General features: G+C 37.3%; 12 protein-coding genes across 12 annotated transcripts; 4 read left to right on the top strand and 8 right to left on the bottom strand.

Annotated features, from left to right (window-relative positions):
- Positions 1-425: 425 nt before the first annotated feature.
- PRCAT00006110001 (uncharacterized protein) lies at positions 426-3,473 on the top strand (the record flags this gene model as incomplete). Its single annotated transcript, XM_062956234.1, has 1 exon — positions 426-3,473. The coding sequence occupies one exon, from the start codon at positions 426-428 to the stop codon at positions 3,471-3,473; it is 3,048 nt and encodes a 1,015-aa protein (XP_062812757.1).
- A 75-nt stretch (positions 3,474-3,548) lies between these two features.
- On the bottom strand, positions 3,549-4,787 carry FUS1 (Fus1p; the record flags this gene model as incomplete). The annotated part of the gene is made up of 1 exon (XM_062956233.1): positions 3,549-4,787. The coding sequence occupies one exon, from the start codon at positions 4,785-4,787 to the stop codon at positions 3,549-3,551; it is 1,239 nt and encodes a 412-aa protein (XP_062812756.1).
- A 596-nt stretch (positions 4,788-5,383) lies between these two features.
- Positions 5,384-6,205, bottom strand: PRCAT00006108001 (phosphatase PAP2 family protein; the record flags this gene model as incomplete). Its single annotated transcript, XM_062956230.1, has 1 exon — positions 5,384-6,205. One exon carries the CDS (start codon positions 6,203-6,205, stop codon positions 5,384-5,386), a length of 822 nt encoding a protein of 273 aa, XP_062812755.1.
- A 350-nt stretch (positions 6,206-6,555) lies between these two features.
- Positions 6,556-8,466, bottom strand: PSP1 (Psp1p; the record flags this gene model as incomplete). The annotated part of the gene is made up of 1 exon (XM_062956229.1): positions 6,556-8,466. The coding sequence occupies one exon, from the start codon at positions 8,464-8,466 to the stop codon at positions 6,556-6,558; it is 1,911 nt and encodes a 636-aa protein (XP_062812754.1).
- Positions 8,467-9,777: 1,311 nt separating this feature from the next.
- On the bottom strand, positions 9,778-10,059 carry SMT3 (SUMO family protein; the record flags this gene model as incomplete). Its single annotated transcript, XM_062956228.1, has 1 exon — positions 9,778-10,059. One exon carries the CDS (start codon positions 10,057-10,059, stop codon positions 9,778-9,780), a length of 282 nt encoding a protein of 93 aa, XP_062812753.1.
- Positions 10,060-10,492: 433 nt separating this feature from the next.
- On the top strand, positions 10,493-12,400 carry PRM1 (pheromone-regulated protein; the record flags this gene model as incomplete). Its single annotated transcript, XM_062956227.1, has 1 exon — positions 10,493-12,400. One exon carries the CDS (start codon positions 10,493-10,495, stop codon positions 12,398-12,400), a length of 1,908 nt encoding a protein of 635 aa, XP_062812752.1.
- A 10-nt stretch (positions 12,401-12,410) lies between these two features.
- On the bottom strand, positions 12,411-13,724 carry TOS4 (Tos4p; the record flags this gene model as incomplete). The annotated part of the gene is made up of 1 exon (XM_062956226.1): positions 12,411-13,724. The coding sequence occupies one exon, from the start codon at positions 13,722-13,724 to the stop codon at positions 12,411-12,413; it is 1,314 nt and encodes a 437-aa protein (XP_062812751.1).
- Positions 13,725-14,645: 921 nt separating this feature from the next.
- Positions 14,646-14,759, bottom strand: PRCAT00006103001 (uncharacterized protein; the record flags this gene model as incomplete). The annotated part of the gene is made up of 1 exon (XM_062956225.1): positions 14,646-14,759. The coding sequence occupies one exon, from the start codon at positions 14,757-14,759 to the stop codon at positions 14,646-14,648; it is 114 nt and encodes a 37-aa protein (XP_062812750.1).
- A 23-nt stretch (positions 14,760-14,782) lies between these two features.
- On the top strand, positions 14,783-14,920 carry RPL37B (60S ribosomal eL37 domain-containing protein; the record flags this gene model as incomplete). Its single annotated transcript, XM_062956224.1, has 1 exon — positions 14,783-14,920. The coding sequence occupies one exon, from the start codon at positions 14,783-14,785 to the stop codon at positions 14,918-14,920; it is 138 nt and encodes a 45-aa protein (XP_062812749.1).
- Positions 14,921-14,974: 54 nt separating this feature from the next.
- PRCAT00006101001 (uncharacterized protein) lies at positions 14,975-16,999 on the bottom strand (the record flags this gene model as incomplete). Its single annotated transcript, XM_062956223.1, has 1 exon — positions 14,975-16,999. One exon carries the CDS (start codon positions 16,997-16,999, stop codon positions 14,975-14,977), a length of 2,025 nt encoding a protein of 674 aa, XP_062812748.1.
- Positions 17,000-17,245: 246 nt separating this feature from the next.
- NEP1 (18S rRNA pseudouridine methyltransferase) lies at positions 17,246-18,007 on the top strand (the record flags this gene model as incomplete). Its single annotated transcript, XM_062956222.1, has 1 exon — positions 17,246-18,007. One exon carries the CDS (start codon positions 17,246-17,248, stop codon positions 18,005-18,007), a length of 762 nt encoding a protein of 253 aa, XP_062812747.1.
- A 497-nt stretch (positions 18,008-18,504) lies between these two features.
- Positions 18,505-22,458, bottom strand: GIN4 (protein kinase; the record flags this gene model as incomplete). Its single annotated transcript, XM_062956221.1, has 1 exon — positions 18,505-22,458. One exon carries the CDS (start codon positions 22,456-22,458, stop codon positions 18,505-18,507), a length of 3,954 nt encoding a protein of 1,317 aa, XP_062812746.1.
- Between the last annotated feature and the right edge of the window lie 635 nt (positions 22,459-23,093).

The raw sequence follows: 23,093 nt of genomic DNA, 5'->3' as shown, positions 1-23,093 counted from the left end.
GATTCATATTGTAGTAGCCACTTAGCTAAGAGAGACTACGTCAATCGTATGCATCTCGCTTCGCATGCTAGCTATTCAGCTATAAGTAACCGTGTTTGGCAGAAGTCACCCGTTGAAACACGTATTGTACGAACTATATACACGTCCTCGCTATTGTTTTTAGGCTTTATAACACAATAACTGGCTGTTGTGACGCCGTAGATCACGATATCACACGCTGTCACATCGTGCACGCATCGTGGTATTTACATCTGATATTCTTGTCACTGGTCTTGAGACTATCACAAAACATTGAAATTATTCAAATCAACACATTTGTAATATTAATAAATAACAGCAAAAGGAAGCTGTACAAAGGGCGCCTCGGTCTTGAAGAATAAAAGGCTGAAAGAGCTAGCATAGATTTACACGCTGCACAGCGAAGAATGAATACAGTGAAGAAATTGGCCGGTGGTGGATCACCACGAAAAAAGAGAGTAGAGAGGGAACAGCCTGAGGGTATCATTGTAAATAATATTGAAGAGTTGTCACCTGAATTAGTACCGATAGTGACTTTATTGTCTTCGCAGAGCCACAGAAGGTACCATGAGGGGATTTTTATGTTGTATTATGATTTGAATGGAGATGGAAAGCCCGCAGATAGAGAGTGGAGAGAAGTGTATGGGATTTTAACGGGGAATCAGTTGGGATATTGGGATGCTGCAAATTTGGTAGCTTTCAAAGATAATCCTGAGGGATTGTTAGAGGCTTCTGCGAAACCCAAGTACATTAACTTCACTGATTCAGTTTATAATGCAATGAGAAGCTTACCCGCTGCGAAGCAAAACTTGGACAATGTTATAATAGTGTCGACTACTTTAAAGAACCGATATATTCTTCAGTTCAAATCGTATCATGATTTGATTTCATGGTATTCTGCCTTAAGATTATCTAACTACGAATACAACTCTTTACAAGGAGCCTATACTGGTGCGTTATTGTCTGCCCGGGGCTCTAGGTTAAGTGATATTAGGACAATTTTGGCTGAAAAAAGGTTTGAGCATGAGGATTGGGTGAGTATTAGGTATGGTTCAGGTATGGCATGGACTAGGTGTTTTGCTGTAATAGAACCTTCGACTTCGAAAAAGAAGAGCTTTCATCCTGGAAGGGTTTTATTTTATGAAAATGATCAGAAAAAGAAGAAGAATTTGATAGCTGTTGTGACAAATGCCACGAGTATAACTGCAATCTATCCACAGTCTCATCAGTTGATAGATCATTCAACAATGTTAAAACTAGATGCTTATGTCAATTTCAAGTCTCCTTCATTTTCAACAAAAATCTCTAAGAAGCATGCAGAAGATTTTAAAAATGCCTCTCTTTTTTTGATGCCAGAACAACACTCATCTGTTCCTGGATTTGATACCTTGATAAGGTTTTTGATTCCTCTTTTTGATGCATTTGGATTATACGGTCGTCCAAAAAGATTGAAAGCTGATAGGATCGATCCCGAATCTTTACTTTTTGGCTTACCGACCTTACCTAGGGTTCATTACTTGGATATAAATGATGTCATACCTATGACAAATAGTAGCTCGTTTATGTCTTGGGATGCAAAACAATGGACTACCAACCTAATGGGTATAATGAAATCAAAACTTGACAGAGGTTATGAGGGTTGTGGTAGTACTAGAGGTGTTGCAGGTGCAATTACTTCTTTAAGCAGTCCTTCAAGTACAACTTTTGAATCCTCAAAATCTTCAAAATCCTTAAAGTCTCAAAATATCAATAAATTTAGTGGTGAAACTGAATCTACGTATTCAATCCCACCATCCGATAGCATTAGCGAAGTGCAGCTGAAGTCGTTACCAAAGAGGAGGCCTGCACCGCTAGCGTCTACAAATAATACTTTAAAGATGCCCTCTGACAAGGAGGAGGCACATAAATCAGTTCAGTTGGCTGATATATATCAAAAGTACTCTACTTTAAGGAGTCCTTCCGATCAATTCCACAGCAATAGAAATAATTTGTTGAATGGATCTCACGAGAAGCTAATTGAAGATGAATTACCAGAAAATTTCCGTCAATTGGATTTGGGACCTGATGCTGGAATGTACCCAACAAATGATGATAATCTTTTTAGCGAAGATGAGGATGAAGATACAAATAGTGAGATAAGGTCTAGTAACTTAGTTCCTCCGGCTGAAAATGCGTATAGTAATAGAAACAGCAGCTACTCCTCAGTTCAATCGCCAATGACGCAATATCATGAATTTAACCAGCAGCTCAATAGCAGTCTAGACCGCGGTATTCGAAATGATGACCTTACTGGTGACTTTTCAAGTGACGGTCTGCTGTCGTCGTTACCACCACCGCCTCCACCTCACCAATCCTTCGATTATCGAGAGAAGAATAAAGAAACACAGATAGGTAAATCGCAACCATCTTTGAATTTATCAGAAAGCATCAACAGTGTTCCCCAAGGGAAAACAGGACTTCATGCTACTCAAAACTCTTTGGATGAACATTCGATACACTCAGAAATTGGTAAGCTAACTAGTGGTGGCTCGTCTCCATATTCTCATAAGTCAAGTGAATCATCGAAAAACCAGTATCAAAGCTATGATTACCCACCTTCACAATCGCAGTCGCAACTGCAACCTCAACAGTTGCAACAATTACAGCCTCAACAACTATATCAAGGACAACAACCGACGGTAGTCACTTCCTCCCGAGAACATCGTCATCTTCGCCAGGAACCTCAAAAGAAGTGGCCGCTTGAGTCACATGGGTTTAACCAAAATCCCCCTATGAATCCTTCATATGATCAAGTTCCAAAGCATATCTTGTCTCCTAATTCTAGCCAAAATCATCAAGCCGAGAAAGAACCGAGTTCACAAGGTGTTCCTCCAGTAATAGGGTATCAGCAACATGTGCCTCAGTATCAGAAAGTGACGATGAGACCGTACCCTCCTCCATCTGCGCAGCCGAACGCACCACGTAACCCCCAGGCTCCTCCTCAGCAACAAATTTATCCTCAGTCACTGCAGTTTGGTTATACTGCACAGGTTAAATCTTCTAAGCTGACGCCAAACCAGGATCCAAGGCATGGTAACCATGGAATGCAACCAAATTATCCCACGGCTGGTCCTGGACATATGCAAATGATGCCTAATGGGTCTATGCCTATGGTATCTTCCGGGCCCCATCCTCAATATGGACACCAAAGACCAGCTCAAAATTACAGTCCAGCTGGACCACAGCAACCCCCAGGTGATCATCCTTACAGAAACTTTCAGAGAGGCCCACCACCACCACAAAATACTATCAACATGAGAAGTTACGAGCAAACCCTGAATCCACATGTTTATTATCAAGCAGGTATTCCTCCAAGTATAAACCTTACTAAATCCTCTCCTCAGAGTCCTCAAGGTAGTACAAATAAACAGCAGGATTACAGAAATTATCAGAATGGAGATGTGAATCGGTATTAAGTTTATTCACAAGCTTACATATTGTATAAATACATATATTTATTTTTAATTCCTGATTGATGAGCTCTAGCCACCTCAAAGCATTTTCTTTAAACACATCTTTGGAACCACACCTTCTTCTTGAGCAATGTTCGAGAAATACTCGTTACTGTCTCTGAGGAGTCTGACTTTACACCAGTTGTCGGAATGGCTCTCGAGCATTAGAACTTTGTCTCCGACAGTTATATCTACTTCATCATTTAGCAACTTATGGTAAGATTTCACCACTAGATATACATTATCACGAGGGAGCTCTCTTGAATTTCCATGTGGCTCCTTGTTTGAGTAGATTGAGCGATCCAGAGATAGAGTAACGGCATTGATTAAGTTAGGCAACCCTGGAAGAGTTTTATTCTTTGTTTTATTCTTACTCATTGACTGAGTGGACTCGTTGTATCGTAGCGAGAGGAACTGAGGTTCAGTGACTTCAGTCATAGAAGGTTCTGCCACGTTCCTGTCACTTTTATAAATATTTTGTGGTTTCGCTATTGTTGAACTTCGATTCCTACCAAGGTTGAATTTTCTAAGAAAGACTGGAGATTTAATACCATTGTGAAATTCGTTGTCATTGTAATCATCGTCTTTAGGATAGATGACTCGACTCAACCTATCTTTGAAAAATACCCTTAATGACTGTCGCTTGATAGCATTGTTTGGTGCAAGTTGTCTTTTAGGCTCAGGAAAAGCCTTCTCCTGAGCAACATAATTAGTTGTTGATGATGTTAAGGTATTAGATCGTGTTGTCAAGGAATTAAATCGACTAACTCCTGCGTTATTCTTTTTCTCATTTGGAACGTATTTGAAAAATTCATCCTTATAAGATACTAATTTACTCTTTCTTTTACTGAAAGATTTCTTCTTAAAGTATATGAATGCAACCACTATTAGTATGAATAATGCTGCAATCGAGACTGGTATTCCAATGGCCAAGCCTTTCTTGACTGAATTTCCAGATTCATTTGTGCTTACCACACCATCTAGACCTCTAGCTCCTGCGGTACTAACTACTTTGCTCAGTGATGTCTTCGAAGCTGAATGTGTTTTGGTTGATACCGTACTAGTAGATGTAATATACAACGTTGTCTCACTATCTGTAGCATCAGAAAGATCAGAATCTTTTGAATTTGAACTAACTTTTGTCAGTGTTGATGTTTCTTTCGTTGTTAAGCTCTTTCCTGAAGTTGAAGTTGTGATAGTATAAGTAGACGTGATTGTCATTATAGCAGTCATATCGCTATCGGATGTTTCATCTCTTTTTCCTCGTCTCCCACTCATCGCTGTATCAATGAGATCATATTATAGGAATTCTTGCCTTCGTTGACGTGAAGCAACTATTATCAATATATATATATAAGAGATTCTAATTGAGTAGTTTTAGATATGTTTCGATAATAGTTAGTGATATGCGATTTTGCAACTATATTGTTTCAGAATCTGCAGCAATGTTGGAACACTGAAACAAAATCATATAACGATGACTGGCCCAGAAAGAATTGACAGTTAGATATCAATGGCGAAATGCATTAAGATGACATAGAAAAGATGACCTCATGATTTGCAAAGTTTCTGGAAGTTTTGACTTTATTTCTTAAAATAGCGAAAATGTTAAAAAGTGCATCACTTGCGAATATCAATATGAGAGTAATTATTGAAAATATGATGACAGAAAAACTTCTTATAGCACTAATCTTGGTAAATAATACATGTTTCTATTTAAGTGTAATTCATAACTGCTGTAGATTAAAAATTTGGAATCAATTTTGTCTCTTAAACTATGTAAAAGGACTACAGTATCCAAAGAGAAGGTCTAAGTTTAAAATGCCAAACCAGAATGCCATTTGGTAACGAGAGTTTGTATGGTCAAGTAGCACTTAAGGATGAGTATACTGAGGTAATATTGACTCTTCCTCATCATCGACGATCTTATCACAAGTAGTATCCCAAAGAGGATTGAAATACTTATGATACATGGCTATAGCACAACTGCTACCGATTATAGTTCCCAATGTGATGTCCACAAAGTGATGCCTATAATCTTGGACTCTTGATAATGCAATGTAGCTTGCCAATAAAAGAGGTAAAGCACAGAGGCAAGCTTTCAACACAGGTTGCTGCGATTTGAATGCTTTGAATTGACCAAAGAGCCAAAGAGTCAAAAACATAAGCAGACTAAAGCTAATTGAAGCATGTCCCGAAGGCGTCGATCTCATTCCATCTAGTAGGAGGGCTTTCCCCAATGGAGCTGTACATACTGACACGTCCACTAACTGGTCCAAAGGAGAATCGGAACGAGGTCCACATCTAGCCAAGAAATCTGGTCTTGGTCTCCCTATCCAGTTCTTTAGAGCGTCCGTTACAACTCCATCTATTGATAGCGAGAGTAGCAACCCCAATACTGATACTTGAAATAAGCTGACCTGCTTTGTTTGAAAGGCAAAAGATTTGTGTTTATAAGCAATAACTGAAAGAAAACAAGCTATGGGAACGAAGACTGCTATTAGGATACACTTCACCCCTGAAACACGCTCTTGATATGCGAATGGATGAGATATTGTTAAATCATTTAATGAAAACTGTCTATAAAACGGTCCTGCTCGCTCAGCTATTATGAAAAAATATAACAGCAAGACAATTGTTGTACACCAATCAAGTGTGAACCTTCTGAAGCTTGTGCTATTTAGGACCTTGAGCATTAGTGACAAAAACAAAGATGTTGAAACAAAAAAATAGTAAGCTATGTTCAGTGTTTTCTCGATAATCGAGAAAATGCATCAGATTTCTTCAAACCATCGAGGAAGTAAATAGTAGTACAGTTAAAATTAAACGAAATCCTTGCGAATTCATATAAGCAATCATATCATCATTAAGTTTAACAAGAGAGAATTGATTTCTATATAATATTCCCGATTTATCCTTTTTTGCTTGCAATTAAAGACCAAGAATATCGTATGTAACATAAAGTATTTTAAAGAGTGTTAAAACGTTCAAGTAGTCAACGTACTTGATGTAAGGGCGTCGTTTCGATTAAGCAACATTATATGATTTAGTCATTGAAAGGGTTAAAATTAGGTGTTATTTTGTTTGCCTTGAGACAAGGATTGGGGGTCTTCGAAGAGGTTGCCTTGTTGATAGATAATTTAAGATTCTCAACCGCCCTCTCTGGGTTATTGAAGCCATAAAAATTCCCTGTTATTTCTTCTGACACAAACCCCACTAAGTTCAATAAGTTAATCGTATGGAAGTAGTTAGGGGCGGCAGCATTTTCTAATTCGTCGATAGAGAAATTCAAAATTTGATCATTAGAAAGTTCGTATTCCTTCGGGAATGCATTGTCACATTGCATACTTCCAGTATTGAAAGGAATGACACTATAATAAGACTTAGGGTTATCATAGGGTAACACAGCACACAACCAAATTCTAGTTTTGTAAATCTTGAAGAGTTCTTTAATTAAGCCCCTAAAATCGATTCGTTTGAAGTTGGCGAAATAATAGAATATCAACTTTTTAAAATCGGATTGATACTCAACATTGATCAATCTCAAATCATTTTGCAAATTAAGTTCTTTAATTTTATTGAAACAAGTAGTGAATGCCTTTTTCTCTTCTAAAAACTTCCCACTTATTTTTTGAACTTCTTTTGGTGTAGCAAATCTCAACACTTGCTTAGTTGGTAAGGAAATTATAAACTCATTATCTTCGTTTGAGTGGTTATTAACAATCGAAGAAGCATTTAGTTGAGTTGAGTGCGTGCCCGACTTAGTATGATGTTCATCATTAATAGACAAGCTTTTGAGATGCTCTATTTTTTTAAGGAAATTAAACAAGATAGCGAAATTCAAATTCACCAAAGGTTCTAAAATCATCACCAAATCCTTCCCTCTATCTCCATCAACGATGACTAGATCATTTTTCTGTAAAAAAATATTAGAATTATCCGGGTACGATAACGAATCAAGTTTGCCATTTTTATTGACCACCAAACAAAGGATTTTGTGGTTGAACGTCAAATTATTGAGGTTTTTGATGAACTGAACTAACTTCACGATCACCGTATTACTCAATAATGAATTCAACTGATAGATGAATTTGTTCGAAAGTTCAGGATTTTGATAATAATTCATAGTTTTCAAATAAAGTTGTTTCAACTCAGGAGACGCAACAATATATTGATCCTTGAGAATGAGTCCATTTTCTAACTTAATGGCCTGACTGCCAGCTTCAGGGGCCCTAGAGGTAGAATTAGGGGCAGAATTTGATGGCGCTACCGCAGGAGGAGCCATTTGAGCAGGTGCTACAGCACTCCCCGGAACACCAGAGCTCGTAGATGGAGCATGCGGTGTTTTTATATTTCCTTTAGGACCATGAGCAAGCATTTCCGCCATAATTGGTTGCTGAGATTGCGATGGTGGTGGGGACATGTAATCAACCAATTGACTTGGCCTTCTTGCTTGAAAGTCATCGAATCCAGAGTTCAAATTAATATCTGCAAAGCCTTCATTTAAACCTTTCAAACCCAACGGCAGAAATTGTGGATTGTGATTCATACTATTCAAGACTGCCAAAGACGCCAAATTGTTAGGTTGTCCATATATATTCTGGTTAGCAAATCCTGATGACCTTGTGATAGATTCAGCAGCATAACTGGGCCGCCTAGAGGATATGTTGCCAACGCCTCCCTTCAATTCGCTGGGCAAATTGAAGGCGTCCTTTTGAGGCCCGAAATTTGGTGTAAATGGCGAATTATTAGCCATAACGCCATTAGGTCCGCCAAAATTAATATGTCCATCACCCAATGGAGATTCATCGATACCTTCCAACTTCTTTAAAAGCAGTGCATTAAACTCTCTGCTATTGACATCACCCAAGTGACCAAATCCACGAAGGTTGCCATCCGAGCTCTGCTCGTCGTTCTGTGAGCTGTCCTTTAAAAATTCTGGATAATTGAAATTCATCTATAATTCTATCTTTAAAGTTCTATTAGTCTATAATCTAATTGCCAAATAAAAACACCACTGTCCCAAAAAAAAACCTTTTTCTTCTCAAGTCTTCTCTTCAGTTCTACTATTATTGCAATAGTGGCTCCTATCAATAGTATTAGCTCTAATTTTTCTATCTTTTTTTCGACGTTTAAACTTTTGCTTGCGTTGACTTCCTCAACCGTGGATGAAAAAAAAAATATATATATATTAACGCAACTCTTCACCTAAACCAAAAATCCGTCGATTCTAATCGAACTCCAAATACTCTATCTAACTTTGATTGCCTTTTCTAATTGCTACCAATGTACTATGGGCTACTTGTCTGTTTATTCTCTTTTTTTTTCTTTCTCGTTTCAGCAGATTTCTGGTGAGTGTTTTATTATACAGTGCAAGATCATGACTTGAGGGGACACTAATTAGCGACTCCGGGGAAACAGAAAAAAAGAATTAATCCAAGGTTTACGAAGTGCGAGGAGTTAAACAAAGAGTCAGGAGACAATTCCTTTCAGTTCTAAGTTGTTTGAGTTGCTACACTTACCAGGGCCCGAAAACACAGTTGCCACAACGAATCTAACATTGCTGACATCCTGGTACGACGGTTGGACCATGGAGAGACATATTTTTAGACGACATGAGCTCATGCTTAGCCAAGAGGGATGGAATTAATAGTCATTACGAACCCTGGACCTTATAAATCCCCAATTTCCGTTTCTGAACCGGGGAGTCTGCGCTCAAATATCATCTATTGCAGTCTAGTCATACATGCCATGTACCAGGCTGTCCCCACCTCTCGATCTTATTGGATAGGTCAGATTCTCTGATTTGTTCAAAGCGAAATATGATGTAAAAATCTACACAAGGCATTACAAGCTGTTTCGAGTTTTTGCATATTACTATTTTAGAAACTGCAATTTGTGAACACTATATGCAGATATTGATATTGCAAGTTATCGGGTGGCTATCTCTTACAGAACAGAACAAGGCAGGGCAGGACTTGTGGTTCAGCTGAATTCAACAGAACAGTAGTATTCTTAGCTGATGCGCATGTTGAAGCCAGTAGATTATGGTACTCTATGGCAATGAGACTCATTGCAAGAGACGATGATATCGAGAGTTATGACTTAAAGCAAAACATAATGAACCGTAATCAAGACATGTTGTTATCTTTATCGCAAACGATACTCTTTACTAATAAAGATCACCAGTTCTCTGAAATATAGGCCATTTCTGCTTGTTAGAAGCTACAAATCCTGATATTGCATTTTTCATTTATTATTATCTTATTTAACACGAGCCCCCCACCTGTTCACGATGTGCCTCAATCACATCGCCATCTTCTAAATCTAGTTCATCTGGTGTCGAATCAGGGCCAACTCTAGTACCATCGATTAAAAATCTTAACGTATCCATGCTCTTGCCTTGTCTCTTGCAAAAAGCTTCCATCAATCTTCTCATGGGCGTTGATCTTTTGATCTTGAAAAATATCTCAGCTGAACCATCGGATACCTTCAAGTTTATATGAGTGTTATCAGGTTTCTCTTCCTTAGGTTGCTCACTATCAGACATCTTTATGTAATAATATGTTTTTACAATTAACTGTTTGTTTCTAAGTTGCCTTTGTTATTAATCATTATCAAAAGTTTTTATTCCTTTTGTCGTGGCAAAACTACAGATGTCGCAAAAAAATGCGACAAAGAACCAACTTCCTACATTTTAGCTACACGTTTTACATGTAACATGTTATACTCTCTTGCTAGTTATAGAGTAAACGATGTAGAAAAGTTACCGATACAAGTTGTACCTCTGGCTTAATGAATTGAATTCACTTGCATGATTTCAAATTGGTTACTGAAGTGCCGGTTTTGAAAGTTGAGGGTAGAATCAAACTGTTAATGTTTCAATGATGTTTCATCTTGGATAAATATAAAGGAAACCACATCCACTAGAAAAGCAAAGCCGCTTTCGTTCGTCATGGGCAGTGAGGTATCAGGCTACCGTAATGATCAAAAGTTACTATCTCAATGTACCAGAACAGTTATCACAAGTGTATCTTCACAGCTATTCGATAATAATAGTGTTGATAATTGTTAAAATATTTCTTTTCAAAAGAGCAATTCTTGAGAGTTTAAGCGAATTATCAGATCATGCTGAGGACATATGCCAGTCAGCTAATAATTTCTCCAGCTCTCTTAGTGACGCACCAAAGAAGTTGTCTGAATCACTTAATTCAGTGATAGTGAGTCAAATAAACAACTTGGTATTGACGTGGCTGAAAGTTATCATACTCTTAGGAAAAGTTATCAAAAATTTAATCATATTTTATATTGAAATATTCTTGGGTACTATGACGTGCCTAATCACTGCTGCTGTAACAGGTACTGTCAATTTTGCATTGGACAGCTCAGAGAGTGTGGTTAAGACTCTAAATTCCACAATTGTTGGACTCACAGATGACATACAAGATGGCTTGAAAGGTTTGACGTCGATAATCAATAGTTTGATTTCATCTTTCGAGAAAGTCAAAAGCTTTTTTACTGGTAATGCAAATGACTACGATCCTGACAAATATACCTCCAAGGTCAATTTATCTATTACTTCATTGCGGAAACTTTCAATTCCATCATCTGTATTAACAAATATCGAAAATTTTAAAAAGGAAGTACCCAATTTTACGGAGGTTGAAAACGAAGCGAAGGACCTTATCTTTAAACCTTTTGACCTTATAAGTAAAAAGATATCAAGCTCACAAAACTTTAAAAATATTACGACTAGCGAGTTACCAACTTTGAAAAGCTTTGACAGTGTAAACTTTTGCAATGAATCTAAAGAATTAACTGACTTGATTGAACACCTAAGCTCATTAATTTCGAAGGTTGCCACTATAATACTTGTTGTTTTGTGTGTTTTGCTACTACTCGATGTTATTGCTATTGGAGTTTTGGAATTCATAAAGAATCGCAAGTTCTCTAGAATGGCTGAAAGTTTTGAAACCTCTAACAATTTGAGGAATGCATTGGTCAATTCTCGAAAAAGTAACTTTATGTTTCTTTATCGATTGAATAGAATTTTTACCAAAGTTTCAGAGAGTAGGAAAATTAAAATCCTTTGGTTAATAAATTATTGTACAACCTCCTTTGCATTTAATGTTCTTTTAATAAGTTTAGCAGGGTTCTTTGCTGTTGCGTTGCAGTTCATTATCTTGCGGATATTAAAATCACTTAAAATTGATAAATATACTGATATTGTCAATAAAAGTTTGAGCAATGATACCGCTGCTTATGTTAAGAATTTAAACGTTTATTTTGCTGACGAGGAGTCTAAATTGAATAAAGAGCTATTTGGCTATATTAAAGACACTTCATCTTCAATTAATTCAACATTGAATACATTTATGTCGCATTTGAACGAAACTATTACTGTTTTATTTAATTCGACGCCATTTCAGAAACCTATTGAAACTGTAATATACTGCACGATTGGAAGAAAGGTGGCAACAATTGAAAAGGGATTGACTTGGATTAATAATAATGTTCAAATTAATATACCAACTATTTCCAAAGAGCTTCAAAAAGAAATCATAGATTCTCAAAATTTTGCCATCAATCTTAAGTTAGCTGATCTTATAAAACGAAGTTTAAACAAGATCATTAAATTTTATCAGAATGGGCTCTGGATTGAATTGTATATATGCTTTGGATTTTTTGGACTTTGGATCTTACAAGTTATCATAGGTTGTATTATATTATGTATAAAGGAATTTTACAACAAAGACATAGTGATCAGCGAGCCGATGCCACTAACGGAATTCGAAAAACAACAATATGGGTATCCTCTTACCGATCCTATCAATGATATGTCTGAAGCTGGTTCAAGTGTTTATTCACATTTATCAGTGAAAAATTTGTAAGACAGCTAGCTCACTTTTTTGAAGGCTTCTTCCAATAGTATTGTTTGTGTGTTTTTCTGCATGACCTCAATCCTCCATGACCCCTAATACTTTGAACTAATTCGACACGATCTATATCATCATCGTTCTCAGGCATGTAATAATATTCTTCGTCGAGCGGTTTCCCAGCAGCGTCTTTTCCCTCCCTGTAAATAGTTCCAATAGATTTAATATTATGCAAAACAACTCTTATTTGCTCTAACGTCAATTTAGATGTAACTGCACTGATACTATTCAAAAATGAAGCAGGTGTTGATGATAATCTTGAGAATGCTAGATGGTTGATCAAAATATTGTTGATCTCAGAAATATTGGAGATATCAACTATACAAGATTGATTTGGTTTTTGCCTTTTTGGATCTTTGCTTGCATCTACTTTCTTCTTCCTTTTCATGTTCGTCTTGTCATCTAATGGCTTAGGATCCCTAAGGATGGCATTTGAAGTTTCCCGTTCAGTCTTGGATATCTCTTTGTAGTTGCCTTGATCATTAGATGTATCATCTTGGTGAATTTTGAAAGTTTTAGGTGGTCTACTTGGGGTTAAATCATCAGCCATATCTTTAAGCAACTTGACGGGAGCTTTTGGAGTGTCATTGTGAATAACTCTCGTAGGAGTGGCTGTTTCTACTTCCACGACATCATCATCGTAGTCATCCTCCTCTTCTAAGGGATTCAACAAAATTAGTTTACCCCGTATTTCAATAACAACATTATGGAACCTAGGCAATGTAATCGACTCATCTTTGCTTACGCAAAACTCAGTCACTCCAGGAGCCAATTTGATAGTTTTGGAATCGATAGGTTTATGCTCCTTAAGTGGTTTATCACTCTCGTAAATAATATAGTTATTTTTAATACTTGTTGAGTAAATCAAGCATGTCCTAGGAATTTTTATTGCAAAACCGTTAAATCCAATACAGTGAATGATAATTTGCTCTGAACTATAGATGATTGACAAATGCACTCTAGATATGGTTTTATCTTTCTTCGATAGGCAATAATCACAAGACTTAGAGGATCTACCTATCAGAATGCAGCCGTTAGAATCATTGCTTAACGGGATCAGCATAATCTCCTTACGTGGCAACAAAATATCAAAATCTTTATTCTCCTTAGAATTGAAGTTTATCTTCAGGAGAGCCTTGCGACTCTTCTCCAAGGGAGCAGGTGAAGACTCTCTTCCAGTTGTCGACGAAGGATGCGGTGTAGGATAAACAACAACCTTCTCAACTAATTCATGCTTAACATCTCTGTCGAGCAAAGGTGAAGATGGTGGAAAGTTCATTTTGCAGTAATGTTTATCTCACTTAATCCCTATGACTTCAGATGTGCACAGCGTTGATTTATCAACCTCCTGTTTTACCACACTTCGTATCCCAAGCCCTAATGTTAAATTAGACTCTGGTGATTCTTATTCTACGTTTCTTAATTCAAATTATAGAAGTGACATTAACATTATGGCTTACTGCAACGTCTGACCGTCAGTTTGGCGTCTCTGGAAATCAAAACAAAGTGACCGCGTTTTGTACTATGTAAGTCAGCCGCGACAAAAGTATAGATGATCACGTGCTTAAACTTTGTTCAGTTTTTTATTAGGTTACTTGTCAAAGTTTGGTCATGTGAAAAAGAAAAGACTTTGAGAGCCGTCACGCTATCATGTGACATAATTTACTAACACAAAATGGTTTTCCTTTGTCTTCTCTCCTGCTGCTCGATGGAAATTTTTCATTGCCTATATCTCGTTCTGATCAAAGAAAAAAGTACTTACTAGTGGTATCAAGATAAATATAATCAACGATGGGAAGTAAGTAGCTTTTACCGTGATATTTGGATGATATAGGATAATAGATAGAAGCAAATTAATACGAAAACGAACATATGGAGTGTTGAAGAAAAAGAGTAAGACAAATGGATTGAAAAGAATAAATATACCTACAAAAGTTGAAATTCAAATATTAATCAGTGCTAACGTACTTAATATGAGTAGAAAATATGACTATACTTGAAAGAAGTATCGACTGTCTGTTTAGCAACGGATGAGTTTTGCCTGATTTTTTTTCCGTTCAGTGGAGGGGTCTTTACGAAATTGAAAGTTACAAGAAGTTTTGGGCTTAGTTTGAAAATAGCGATCTATTTTTCTATTTGTGGATAGTTCTATGGTTTTAGTTTGACTTTCTGTTCTCCTATGAATTATATGAAAAATATACTAACTCAATATTAGAGGGTACTCCAAGTTTAGGTAAACGTCATAACAAGTCCCACACCTTGTGTAACAGATGTGGTAAGCGTTCATTCCATGTCCAAAAGAAGACATGTGCATCTTGTGGTTATCCAGCAGCTAAGATGAGATCTTACAACTGGGGTCAAAAAGCTAAGAGAAGAAGAACTACCGGTTCCGGAAGAATGCAATACTTGAAGTACGTCAACAGAAGATTCAAGAATGGATTCCAATCTGGTGTCGCTAAACCACAAACCGCTTAAGAAAATAATGTATATTTTCCATATATATAATCTACATTAATATAAAAACTGCTTTTAGCTAACTAACTCCATTTCATCAAAGTTCGTTTCTTCATTCATGTTGAAATACAAATTATCTGCCTCCTCGTGGTTTACAAATTTGTTTAAGATCTCTCTAGATAACTCAATTATATCTGATTCATAAGGGAATTCCAAGCCGTTGGCAAGTTCACCTTCTATATTGGCCAAGCGCTCACAATTAGCGTCGTTACCATACAAGTGACTGAGTGCTCTGGCTCTTTGCTCCACAAATGGGTTATAGAATCCAATAGTTGTATTAATTTTCCTCGCTTCTGCCAATAGTTTGAAAGCCTCCAATGACAATGAGTCAGATCCAAAGGATATCCTCGATAGAACGACAAATATCTCATATATAGTTTCTGGATGAATCAAATTATTTACCGTTTTAACGTTTCTAACTATATGATTCAAAACTCTAATCAATTCAGATATTATTTGTATGCGCAAATGAATATGCTTCGCTCGAGGAGATTTCATGATATTATTCTGTTCAAAGCCAATGGTTCTTATCATTAATTTCATGTACTCCTTGGACTCAAATTGAGTAGTTGACTGCTTCATTATAATGTACGAAGAAAGTAATTGAATCACTTTAATACGAAGATTCAATAAGTGAAATTCATGTTTCGACGTTTCTTCAAAACTAAAACTCTTACTAGACGCTGGCGCAGGCTCGGGTATCAGGATCACTGGTTTATTGAGTAAATTCATATCCCTAGGTATTATGGAGTCAACTTTTGTCAAATCCTTGTTATTCCCAATCATTCTATTTAAACCGTAAAACATAAAATCTTCCCTTATAGGTAAATCAATTAATAAAATCTTTAATAATGAATTGAAAATCGTTTCGTCCTTGATCTGAGCTCCATTGAATGCAAAATTATCTTCAGTGATCGAAAATGTTAGCATTTCAACAATATTAGAAACGAGATTGATTTGAGCAGCATTTCTGAACCTTTCACTGTTCTCTGGTAGACACTTCAAAAGTAATGTAGCTATATCCTCACCCCAGGTCATACCATTAAAAGACGCCAAAGACATTAGCTTCTCAATAATATCCATGCAACTTAACAAAAAAAACTTCTCAAGTACCATAACTTGATTAGGGACGTCATGGTAATATGCGAAATCATCCTGATTCAGATTAGAATCTAGTAAAAAGAGAAATTGACTGGCAAAACTGCTGATTTTAGATAAAAGAAATTCGATTAATGACTTTGTGATGGCGGCTGGTCTAAAGCTAATCGAGAAATAAATCAAAGATGCCAAGAATGGAATGGATAAAACTAATTTTTTCGTGTGAAGAAGTTCAATCAAATCAACAAGGAGGCGACAGAAACTGTCTATTAAAGCATCTAATCTGTGATCCTTCTTCATCATTAAAAAATTCACGATGGCATTAGAGATTGGAGTTTGCTTCATAATTTCAAGATCATGCACCTTGATGTCCTGGTTAACACATATCTTACTTAAATAAGTCAATGTTGATCTCGGGGCGCCAATTATTGTGAAATGCCAGAGCTCATCAACGAATGATGTGGAATCATTAGGTAATTTAACGACCCTCTGTTGCTGATTGTCATTTTGCCCTGCTTGATTCACCTCTCCATCTCTGTTTACGCTTTCAGCCATATTACCTCCATCATCAATCTTCCTTCTCTTTACGGCTGCTCTGAATTTTAGCTCGTTTGTAAGAAACTTCTTTTCGTCTTCAAGAGCTTGCATCGCATGCCTTAGGCCGCCTACTTGTTCCTCCAGATTTCTTGCTAGGCTTCTATTTTCAATCCTCAAGTTCTCAACCTCTTCTTGTTTTTGCTTCTGTAATTGCTCCAATTGTGCTCTGAGTATTGCCACTTCACCATCAGACTTGTAAAGTCTGTTCCTGAGTTCTTTCTCCCCAACTGACACGTCTGTCATCTGTGTCGTTACAACAGTGTTACTCAGCCCCTTACTCAGTCCATTCACTAACCCAAGTAGTAACTCATCATCATCGTCATCGAAATCACAGTCAGAACTCATCTGAAAAGACAGATCGGACCTGAACAGTATCTTTACATATAATTCTGTCACTGTTGCCAGTATTTGATATTTATCTTTCTCGTAAAAACACGAAACCGGGGTATCACCGGTTTAATAACCGGAAGTCATCTCGCTGAAATTTTTTTACAGCTCGATCCTAAATGTTAATGGTGAAGGCATCGACAAGTATTATATAGCTTCGTTGTCGCTTAGAAACTTAATATCATCTCAAATAAGTCAGTCACTATGGCGGAAACAAACAAAAAGGAGGAAGTGAAAAAGAGTGAAGAGACAAGTGCTGTTCCTCCGGCATCATTGGTACCTGTTCAGCCCATAGCTTTGAGTTCCAAGGATAAGTCCACTAAGAGGTTAATAGTAGTTTTATCTCAGGCATGCTTAGAAACCCACAAAATGAATACAGGTGGCCCAGGTGGTGATAAGTATGCGTTGTTAAACTGTGACGATCATCAAGGTCTCTTGAGAAAAATGGGTAGAGATATTGCAGAAGCACGGCCAGATATAACCCATCAATGTCTTTTGACATTGTTAGATTCGCCAATTAATAAAGCAGGAAAATTACAAGTTTACATACAGACGGCAAGGGGTGTTCTTATAGAAGTGAATCCGAGTGTGAGAATTCCAAGGACGTTTAAAAGGTTTTCAGGACTTATGGTTCAGCTTTTGCATAAATTAAGCATTAGGTCAGTAAATTCAGAAGAAAAGTTACTTAAAGTTATTAAAAACCCTATAACAGACCATTTGCCGACGAAATGTAAGAAAATAACTTTATCATTTGATGCTAAGGTACAAAGAGTTCAAGATTATGTTCAAACTTTAGATGACGATGAAAGTATCTGCGTATTTGTGGGTGCAATGGCTCGCGGGAAAGATAATTTTGCCGATGAATTTGTGGATGAGAAGATAGGACTTTCAGAATATCCCTTATCTGCATCTGTAGCATGCTCCAAGTTTTGTCATGGTTGCGAAGATGTCTGGAGTATTTATTAAATACTCAACAAACACCCACCTGTGGGTAGAGCTTTTCATGTGCCTGATGAACATTTAATTATCTTTCTTTCACGGTCAACACACGGGACAAACTTTTAAAGATAAACAAAAAGCTATTGTCGTTGGGGATAAGTAAAGTGACGATAACGATAACCTGAAGTTCACACCTTGAGATTCCCGAATATCTCAAGCGATGAATTTTTTGCAGTTTTCAGAATGAACTTGGTGCTAATGGGATAAACTACAAAGTTTCTAGTATCATCTGATAGAAAGCAAATGAATGAGACAATACAATTTGTGACTTTTGATTCTTAGTTAGAATAGCTTTTTTTTTTCAGCGCAATATTCATATAATTACTTCATTTTAATGCATCGACCTTACATTACCATGGTTCATAGTCAACTTTCAGTAATGTGGATAATTGTATATAATAAAACAGAAAAAAATAATAAGATATATTAATTTACATAGGTAGTCTATATTTTATGACCGGCTATTATTGACCTTCCAATACCCCTTCTTTCCTTAATACTTTTTCGATCTCTTTAAATAATGTGTCAGTAGTTACTTGAGAGCCTCTTACTCTTGCACAAACAATTTCAGACTTCTGATTGAACCCTCTAGAATTAATTTTTATCCTGAACTTACAACTTTTCAAGTTGAACGCATTATGTTTTGATATAGCACCTGTTATGTTGTTACTGAGAGTATCATGCTTCAAATTTTTCAATCCGAAATTTGACCAACTGCTCAACAACGTGTACAAGGCAGTTGACATTTCCTGTCTTGGGAGAATAGTATTGTATCTTTTAATTTCGTCTTGCAAGTTGGTACTGGTATGTGAAGAAGAGAACCATCTAAAGAAAGATCCAGACTTCGACTCCTCATTCGAAGCTGCAGTAATGGAATCGGCAGGCGATGGTAATTGGCCCTGTTTTGAATCAAGTGTTTTCTTGGTACCCCAGGATAATTTTCTGAAAATTGATCTATTTCGTTTTTCATTTTCAACAGGATGGTCTGGTTTATTAGTGGAATCTTTCAATGCTGCCTTTTTACCATCATGTGAGGGTGGCGTTGGTGGAATCGTATCGTGAGACAGATTGGCTAAGGCCAGTGATGGCTTCCGTTGTGCCCTAGTCTTAGGATTTTGTAATTTTTTAGGATCTATAGAATCCGACTTCAAATCAGGAAGTAACATTGATTCCGCACTTGGTAGCATTGGTTTCATACCTCCTTTACTAGATCTGGCTTGCGAAGTTCTAGACGATTTGTTTTCATTTGGCAATTTAATATGGTCAAACAAGTCATCGTCAGGATCAGCTGTACCCTTCTTATCTTTGACATTTGACGATCTTCTTTTCTGATGAACTTCATCATTTTTAGTTACAAAAGTTTCATCATTTTCTTCAGTAGGTAACGAAGGTAATTGAGAAGCCGGCCTCTGACTTTGCCTTTTTCCTTTGGTGAGCATAGATGAGTACTTAGAGTTTCTGTTACTATCATAATAAGAAGTTCTCTTATTTGCTAAATGTTCATCAAAATCCATGATCGAACCTTCATCTAAAGGTTCATCCTCCTCCTCTTGTTCAACAGGGAGCCCTGCCCTGTCCAAACGATCAGCAAAACTTGTTCTCATGGTAGGCATGTTTGCTTTTCCCATAGCACCATCCCCGTAGTAACCACTCTCTCTTTTATCTTTAAGTATTGAGTTCAAATCGCCATATGATTCCTTCGTAGAATACATACTCAAAACAGACAACCTTTTGTTAGAATTAGTAAAGCATCTTGATTTTCTAGTGACATTCGGTATCTTAACATCCCCAATCAAAGTATGTGGTTCATCTCTCAGATCGCCTCTCGTCTCTTGACTCACGATGCGAGAGTTTCTCTTCGCATCTTTCAAGTCTTTAAGATTTAATTTAGAGTTCAATAACCTGGATTTTCTAATCTCGCTCATGTACTCCTCACTTAAATCAGACTTATCAACTTTAGGCGTAGGCAATTCATAATTCTCATGAGTATAAGAGCTGTCTCTGGATATCCTTTCACCGGAATCAGCTAACATTGATTCAACTTTTTTGTGAGATTTTGAATCCTTCAATGCTGCATTTATATCTTCACTGCTCTTGCCCTTATACCCCCTCATTTCTTCGTCTAATGCATCTTTCGCTCTATCTATCTCTTCATTTTCAAAAGCCACCCACAAAGGATCTAATTTTGAGACTGGCCTTCTCGTCAAAATTGGATTCCGTCTTCTTGAAGTTGGTTGAGTAACGGATCTTCTCTTAATATTTTCAACATCTTGAGCAGTTAAAATGTCATTTCTTGCATCAGGCGCTTCCGAAATAGATCTGAGAGCTGAGGCTCTCTTTGGCTGGTCAATTTCTGCCACTTCTATTTCACTCTCGCTATTGTTCGTGCCCGTTTTATCTTCTTTGATTAAAATAGATAATTTTCTAGAGCTCAATAAAGACCTCCTATTCTGCCTTTTCTTCTTCTTCTCTAATTCCTTTCTGGCTCTCACCTCAGCTTCATGCTTTTTTCTTTCAATTTCCATGAGCCTTTCATATTCTTTAGCTTGCTTTTCTTCTTCATCGATCAACATCTCATCTTCTACGTCATACTCCTCCTGATTGAAGATTTTATCACACAACGTTGCAAAGGTTGCAGATGTTCTTCTTGTTTGTTTATCCATATATTCCCAGTCTGATTCACCAGATAACTTTGCGTATGTCGATAATAGCTTCATAGTGATTGAATTCCTCTTCAAGCCAGTTGTCATAGATGCTCTTAAGGACTTTCTCCGTGATAATCTATTCTTAGAGACGCTATTAATGAGCGACGCCCTTTTGGATTTAGGAGGAGAAATCTTTGCAGATGCCATAAGATCTTGAGGAAGTGATTTCAATGCCAAGTTATCTTTCGAAGGTACGGCTGGAGATACAACATCTCCATTCCTTTGAGCTGAGACAATCTCATTATAAATATTCCTAGGCACCGCTTGATCATAGCCGTTCGTCGATATTCTTTTAGCTTTGTGTGGAGACCTCCTTGGAGACTTCCTCGGAGACCTCCTTGGAGACCTTCTAGGAGATTTGGATGGAGAAAAGGAATAATCTCTTGAAGGTGAATTATTAAAACTTGATGCAGCGGACAACCTGCTAGCAGCTGCTCTCGTGCCACCTTTGTATTGAAAGGATGTTCTCCGAGATGCTGATATCTGGCTGATCTTTCTTCTTCTAGGGGTATCTTTATTGCTTGTGGAGCCGCTTCTTGCTATACTTCTTCTGCCATTATTGAAACTCGAAGATCTGCCAGGATTGAGTGGATCGTCATGATTATGACGATACCTCATAAGCAAGGCATAGAAAGTCTTTTCGGGATTGGTTCCATTCTTTAGTAAACAATCAATTATATCCTCTTGTGGACGATCGTGCCATAAAATTGACAAGTTGGACAAAATCTGCTTGTCGATATTTTTCGTTGACCCCAACGATTTAGATGCTGTTTCCGGATGAGGCAATGACTTTATGCTAATTAAATCTTCGCTCGACACCAGATATTTCTTCATAAGAGGATGTTTGATTATCTTTTCGGTAGGGATTCTTTTTAAGGGATCCACTGTCAACATTTTGGAAATCAAATCCTTTGCATCGTAACTTAACTCTTCTGGCATTTCAAAACTTCCTGCCTGTACCTTTAAAAGTAAGTTTCTAATATTTTCATCATCAAACGGAAGTCTTCCTGTAAGAAGAGCGAACAAGATAACACCACAAGACCATACGTCTGATGCAGCACCATGGTATCTTAAACCACTCACGATTTCAGGTGCAGCATAATGCGGTGATCCACAAGACGTCTCAAGTAACTTCCCATGGCTCTCCAAAGCGGCCATACCAAAGTCTGCAAGCTTAACGTTCAAAGACGCGTCCAACAATAAATTTTCTGGCTTCAAGTCCCTATGGCAAATGCCCAAAGCATGGCAGTATGCTGTACCTAGTATAATTTGTCTAAAGTATTTAATTGCCTCGACCTCTTGTAAGGGACCCCTTTCTACCAAGAGGTCAAATAATTCCCCCCCTTCAACATATTCGAGTACTAAATAGAGTGCTTTTGATGTTTCCCAAACATCATATAAACGTAAAACATTCGGGTGTGTCAAGAGTTTCATTATAATTATTTCTCTTTCAATTCCATAGGGCAATCCTGCGTCATCTTTAGACTTCTTGTTTCCTTCCTCCTCGTATTGGAGTTCAGACTTGGATACCACCTTTACTGCAGCCTTTTGTCCATTCGATTCATGCGTTGCTAACAATACTCTACCCGTGGCACCCCTTCCCAAAGTCTTTCCAAGCTTCCATGGCCCTATCTTTTCTGGATGGTTGTTGCCTGCGCCTGACCCTGTCATAAACGATGATGTTATCGATGCCTCCCTTGAATGTGAAGTCATTTTAGTCTTCGATATCTCAAGAACAGTACACTTGCTTATCTACTTATTAGTCTAGATAATACTAACTTCTATCCTTGCTCTCAAGATTATATTCAATTCCTTTTTATGGACATCTAACAAGATTTTCAATTAGTTTTATCATATATACTTATGATACGCTTCTAATTTTTGTCGAAAAGTGCATCATGACGCTTTAGGCAAAAATTGATATACGCGAGAACGCGTTTTGAAGTGCACATTCGACTCCTTTTACCAATTGTTAGCTGAGATGAGTTGAGCACGGGACTCAGGGCGTCAGGAGACGACGAAATGCAACAATCCAGTTATGTACGGGTATGTTCTAAAAACAGGCTTTGACGGCAGACTTTCAATATAATAAAATGAGCAAGGCGCACACGGCGAGGCTCCGGTCAACCATTTCTCCAAAATGGGAGCAAAGACGTATAGACTAGTACATCTTGTGACTTGCAATGAAATGGATATGGAAATATCTTAATACTAGCCTTCTTCAACAGTGTGATCAATATTTTCAAAAGCCGTTATCTGTTTCTTCCCATAAGTGCAGCAGGCTCTGTTCCAGCTACGAATTTTTTTCAACATTTATTTTTATATTTATCTTCATCCTTTACCTTTAT

Source organism: Priceomyces carsonii (genome assembly GCF_900007245.1).
Source record: "Priceomyces carsonii strain CBS4050 genome assembly, scaffold: Debaryomyces_carsonii_scaffold_7, whole genome shotgun sequence".
Lineage (NCBI taxonomy): Eukaryota > Fungi > Ascomycota > Pichiomycetes > Serinales > Debaryomycetaceae > Priceomyces > Priceomyces carsonii.
The sequence above is the reverse complement of the archived record's forward strand: the minus strand, read 5'-3'. Positions and strand labels throughout refer to the sequence as shown.